The sequence below is a fragment of the Lithobates pipiens genome, unplaced genomic scaffold (genome assembly GCF_037356315.1).
Source record: "Lithobates pipiens isolate NorthernLeopardFrog02 unplaced genomic scaffold, aLitPip1_a1.2 Scaffold_56, whole genome shotgun sequence".
Taxonomy (NCBI): Eukaryota; Metazoa; Chordata; class Amphibia; order Anura; family Ranidae; genus Lithobates; species Lithobates pipiens.
This window is the reverse complement of record NW_027507878.1, coordinates 697447-703823: the sequence shown is the minus strand read 5'-3', so window position 1 is coordinate 703823 and position 6377 is coordinate 697447. Positions and strand designations below refer to the sequence as shown.

Here is a 6377-nt window from a genome sequence, read left to right as displayed (position 1 = left end):
GTGCATTTTGGGGTGGTCGGTGGGTGGACATCCCGCTGAGCGCCCCGCAAAATCGGGGTGTTCGCTGAACGGGCGATGTTCGGGTCAAACTTTAGCTCGGTCCAAACTGCTCGCCCAAATTTACTGGAAAAGCCAGACGTGTCGGCACCGGGTGTTGTATGCTACTCTTAGCTGAATTCTAAGTACAATGGAAGATTCCTATGCTGGCCGAAAGCGGCAGTCTTTTTCTGAGCTCCCTAGTGATGGACACGGAGGGGGGCTTATGTCTTGAAGGAGACTAGAAGCAAAAAGGGGGACAAAACACAAATACAAAAAGAACACAAAATGAAATAACCCAAACTATCCAAAATAGACAGCTAAACACCATAAAAAAATCCCATTTATTTCAAGCAAATTTTATCTAAGGGGCTCAGTAAGCGACACTGATGTTTCCACTTCAGTGAAATTTTGCCAGCAGCAAAATTGGTAATTTCACATCAAAAACAAATTTCACTCATCCTATTTGTTATTACTTATTAGTGTTCATAAATGTCACAGATATTTTTTTTTCCTCCTCCTTTTTTTTTTTTGCCGTCTTACTGCCATCTTGTGGCTACAATGTGTCATTGTCATCAGGACCGTCTCTCATTCACATGAACACTGATTGGTCACTGGAAAGGCCACACTTGACCTCTGGCAGGTTTACCCCCCTTCATGACCAGGCCATTTTTTTGCTATACAGCACTGCGTTACTTTGACAATTGCACGGTCATTCAATGCTGCACCCAAATTACATTTATATATTTTAATTCCCCACAATACAATTTTGTTTTGGTGGTATTTGATCACCTGTGTTTTTTTTTACTATGAACAAAAAAATACCAACAATTAAAAAAAATAAAAAAGAATAATAATATTTTTTACTTTCTGCTATAAAACATGTCCAATAATTATTATTACTATTATTTTTAACCCCTTCAATACCGGGCACTTTCACCCCTTTTCACTTAATACATGAATGTAGGTTCTACTACCTCCCATTATTATAATGCAGCTTTATTATCAGTGCTCAGGTAGAGGCAACCGACTCCTCATCCACACAATCCGTATGAAGAAATAAAAGCTGGCCCTGCGGTGTATGCTCTGCAATCTTGTGTTTATTGACAGTTAACAACTGACAGCCACAAATGTCAACGCGTTTCAGTCAAACAGGTCTTATTCATGACTGTCCTGAATAAGGCCAGTTTGGCTGAAACACGTTGACATTTGTGTTTATCATTTATCTGGCAATAAACACAAGATTGCAGAGCATAAATCGGAGTGCCAGCTTTTCTTTGCTTAGACCAGTGGTCTCCAAACTGTGGCCCAGGTGGCCACATGTGGCCCTGTGCTTGCCTTTATCTTGACCTTGGGGCACTATTCCCCCCCACTAACACCAGTGATGGAACACCATACCTACTGACATCATCAATGGGGCACTTTTCTTCCCATTAAAACCAAGATGGGGCACTGATGCCAGGGAATTTTCTACTCCCACTGGCCACAGTCTGGCCCCCCTAAAACCTGAAGCACAGTAAGCTGGCCCTGTGCTTACAGAATTCGGAGACTTCTGGCTTAGACCAATGAGAACTTGAAATTGTGAGCATTATGAACCTAAACCAACTTCAGGGTCTGGCAGCTATGTCCCCATTTGGTATATTCTACTGGGCATGCAGGTTGGGCTAGAAGTCCACCCTGACTCCATATAATCTGCAGAACAAGTAGAGAAATCTCAGCCAACGAACATCTTTCATTCTGTCCATGGGACTTAGTCATGGAGGTTTGGGCGAAACATGTTGGGGTCGTGGACTGGATAAAGTTAAGCTAAGATTGCTATCACCTGTTACATGCTGGGCTTGCATGGTGTGCAGTGGCTGAGATTTCTCTCCTTGGTCTGCGGATTGCCAGCATTATGATGAACATTCACTCCGGAGCTCTGTATTGAGGTGTATGGACCACCACAGAGCATTAAGGTCCAGGGGCAGAATGACAACTCATGGGGCCCCCGGGCAATAGGAGATCATGGGGCCCCCAGGCAATCAGAGATTATGGGGCCACACAGTATACACACACACACAAAGTATACAATCACATAGTATACACATACATGTACACACAGTATACACAGTCATGTTTCTATTGGCTGAGAAGGTACTGGAGAGATGAGGCAGCTATAATCTCAGGATTTTTAGACCAAAAGGATGTCGGTGAGGGACATTTCAGAGACAGATGTAACAAAAAACACAGATTTGTACATACTGTCCCTGGTTTTACTGAGGCTGGCAACCCTGATGGGGCCCCCTAGTGTCCCGGGGCCCTCGGGCAGTGCCCGAGTGGCCGAATGGTCAGTCCGCCCCTGTTAAGGTCGCTATGTGCAGTGGGGTCCAGAGGAGTGGCCAGGATATCTGGAATTTGTCCACTTTTTCATTTTTCGTTAACTCTTTAATAGAGATTTCAAATTAGGCCATGGAATACTCTGTGAAGGAAACAAAACAGCCTTCTCAAGTCACACGTGTGGCCATCTGTGGTAAGGTCCAGCTATGAAACAACTGCTTGTTGGCAAACCTGAGGGTATCTGAAATCATTGGGAAAATGTGAGCCGAGGCAAAAGTACCATATACATATTTTGCAACCCAGTAATTTTTGTTTCCGTGAACAGTTTTTGTCTGTTGTGAGGCAGGAAAGCCACCTTGACACCTCGAATGGTGACGCACCGCAAGCTGCGTCCTTTGAGTATTATGATTGTAGGCCAGGACCGCCAATTTTATCCGGGCCTCCAAGGCGTCCAGCTCAAAGTGCATTTGCTCTTGCCGATACTTGACCATGAAGCTGTGAAGGAGAGTGGTTTGCGCTTTGTGAAAAAACATGGCAATGTTGTCCAAGTCATCGAGAAGGACTTTATCTGTCACAATCGCCCTCACTTGCTGGTAGGCCGGGCTGTCCCGGGATAACCACGGGTGATGATCAGTTTCTTCGGGTGTTAGCGGACGGTGGGCACACGCTTTAAATTCTCTAAAGTCATCCCAGCTGTGCTGCCCAGTGATGTGGTACAGGTAGGACAACCACTTTTGATGAACCAGTTGCACTTGGTTGCTGGTAGAACAGGTGGAATAGTAAAGATGGTTGGTAAGCTCTGGAATCCATTGAGAAATTTTGGCACAGCCGATTTTGCGACTGGCTGCCGTTAGCTTTTTCCGAAAGCCTTTACAGTATTCCCATATATCGTATTTGTGGGAAACGCTGTTATATCGCTCCCCCATCATACATTGAAGGTCACGGTGTTTGGCTGTGCAGATGGTCTCAATGGAGAATCCTTGGTCCAGTAGAGTATCAAAGCAGTTTGAGAAGGCTAGCCTTTCCATCTCCATGAGGGACTTGTGATTGGTAGAATGCACTAAGTGGAGATTAAGGACTTTCTTGGTTGTGGATTCCAGGAAGGTGTATGCACAGAACCTGCCACCATTTCCGAAAGTTCCACACTGGCTGTTGCCAACAAGACAAAGAGGATGACTTAGAAAGAAGTTCTGGTTCTGCTGCTGTTCCTTATACCAGTGTAGGTCTACGATGGGAAACAGGTATTTTCTCTGCAAAACTGAGTATCTCTTGGGGGAAACAAATGGAACTCCCATAAGACTGAACATTTCAGCCACCTTTTTGATGTTGCTGCCACTGAAGAGCACAGCGGCGGTGCCTATAAGGTCCCCCATGCAAGTTCTACCTTTCGTGGGCTGACTTTGCCAAAGACAACTGGTGTGACCATTGAAGCAACGTCCAATAATAGTGACCATTGTCCCTCTAATGTGCTTCTCAATCCCGGCAATGACAGACTGGCATCCGTCACCATGGGCACAAGTCAGTTTTTGGAGAAGCTCATCCAGGCAAGATTCAAAGACTAAAAACTTTCTCACGTGGACCAATCGATCTGCGTCCAACCTGTCTTTAGAATACAAGCTGGATACTTGGTTTAGTCCACCATCGGACACACAATTGGAATCATCGCTGTGGGAGTCCATTGAAGGATGTAACTCATTGTTGGCACAAACTGACTTAGCAGGAGTTGAAACCTTTTGGTAGACATGGTCATGTCCTATTTTCCATGACTCAGCCTCAAAGTGCTGTCCAAGTATGGATTCAGTATTAGTACTGGCATCCACCATTTCAACAAGGCTATGTGTCGACACATCCATCTTCCACATGCTGGTTATGGTGCTGGCGTGTTTCCGACCAATCTTTGGATCGGTGCTTACTTTTTTGTTTTTCACCCCCTGGAAAGGATTGGTGCGTGTGCCGGCTTCTCGCGATTTGTAGTACATGTCGGTGCGAGTGCTCACATCCTTACATTCCACAGTAGCTAGAATACCTTTATCTTCTTGGCGAGTGCCATTGTAAGCTTTGAGAAGGGTGTCGTAGTCTTGGCTAGAGGTACCGGCCTTAAACTTTTTTGGCGGCGGCGGTGCAGCCTCATCCTCAGAGTTGGGCTCCCTATACTTTGGGAAGAGACTTGGAACAGCCTCAGTCCGAAGAATGCTTCTACATCCCTGAGTGATATAGCTTTCTGGAGTGAAATGGTCTGAGCAGATTCGGAAGGCGTCCGTTTTCTTGGCTTCCAGGATCCTCTGAGCAAAGGCATCCAAATTCCCAAAGTTCTGTCCTATCTTCAGTAGCCAGTGCTTTATCCTCTGGAGGTTGTGAGGGAAGACGTGCATGGTGACGCCTCGGGAGGCTGACTTACGTGTCGTGTTCTTACAGCTTGCTACGATGCACTTTGGCATGGTGCCTCCCTGCAACAGAGAAGTAATTCAGGATGTAATGGATTGGACTGATAATACATAACAACACACGTTACGGGACAGGGATACGTCACAACACATGCTACAGGACAGGGATACGTCACAACACACGCTACAGGACAGGGATACGTCACAACACACGCTACAGGACAAGGATACGTCACAACACACGCTACAGGACAGGGATACGTCATAACACGCGCTATGGGACAGGGATACATCATAACACACACTACGGGACAGGGATACTTTGTAACACATGCTACGGGACAGGGAAACATCATAACACACGCTACAGGACAGGGATACGTCATAACACATGCTACAGGACAGGGATACATCACAACACATGCTACAGGACAGGGATACGTCATAACACACGCTACAGGATAGGGATACGTCATAACACACGCTACAGAATAGGGATACCTTATAACACATGCTACAGGACAGTGATATGCCACAACACATGCTACAGGACAGGGATATGCCACAACACATGCTACAGGACAGGGATATGCCACAACACATGCTACAGGACAGGGATATGCCACAACACATGCTACAGGACAGGGATACGTCACAATACATGCTACAGGACAGGGATACATTGTAACACACATTACGGGACAGGGATACAACATAACACACACTACGGGACAGGAATATGTCATTAAACACGCTACAGGACAGGGATACATCATAACACACAGTACAGGACAAGGATACATCATAACACACTCTACGGGACAGGGATACATCATAACACACGCTACAGGAAAGTGTTACATTGTACAGGAAAAGATACATAGGATACATAATGATACATTGTAATACCACACATTGTACAGTCTTAGATACATTGTACAGGCAATGACACATATAGATACATTGTACAGACAGTGGGGGTGGGGGAGGGGGGCTCACCTCTTCCAGTCTTTTCTGAAGAACTCCAGCCTGGAAGTGAGCTCAGCCAGGAACTCTGACACTGAGCCTGGCGGGGGATTCTGGGAAATGTTGTCCTGAGAGAAGCAAAGCCTACAGTACTAAATAGAGAGAGGAACTACAGCCTTCTGATTGGCCTACAGAGAGATACAGTCACAATGTGATAACAGCCAATAGGAGCTGAGTAGAACTGTATGAATTGTTCTTTCTGTTTCTGTTGCTGGGTCATAAGAGGAGGGGGGGGGGGGGGGGTCATAACTGTGAGATTCCCATCCCCCTGAGCCCCCTATAATATCCATCATACAGTAAAGATCAAAGGTAATCTAGTAAGTATTATTTTAGCATTTGGCTAAAAACATAATATTACCAAAGGAGTAGTTGATACTTGGAATAGACTTCCAGCAGATGTAGAAAGTCAGTCAATAGCAAGTGAATTGGAGCATGCATCTGACAAACATAGATCAATATGTAAACAAAAAAGGTTAAACAAGATAAAAAATATACACAGAAAATATAAAGAAACACACAAGAAATACATAAACAAAAATATAAACGAAAAATATAAACACACAAAAGAAAAATACAGACAAAAATAAAAACACTATATAAAACACAGAAGAAATA

At 44.8% G+C, this 6377-nt stretch overlaps 1 protein-coding gene across 1 annotated transcript; it reads right to left on the bottom strand.

Annotated features, from left to right (window-relative positions):
• Positions 1 to 351: 351 nt before the first annotated feature.
• LOC143958002 (uncharacterized) lies at positions 352 to 5871 on the bottom strand. The gene is made up of 2 exons (XM_077467444.1): positions 5736 to 5871; positions 352 to 4799 (listed from the first exon to the last, which is right to left on the bottom strand). Exon 2 carries the CDS (start codon positions 4788 to 4790, stop codon positions 2520 to 2522), a length of 2271 nt encoding a protein of 756 aa, XP_077323570.1. The 5' UTR covers positions 4791 to 4799; positions 5736 to 5871; the 3' UTR covers positions 352 to 2519.
• Positions 5872 to 6377: the final 506 nt, after the last annotated feature.

Excerpts from the sequence above, each read along its gene's own strand:
- LOC143958002 (XM_077467444.1), bottom strand. The coding sequence starts at position 4,790 with ATGCCAAAGTGCATCGTAGCAAGCTGTAAGAACACGACACGTAAGTCA.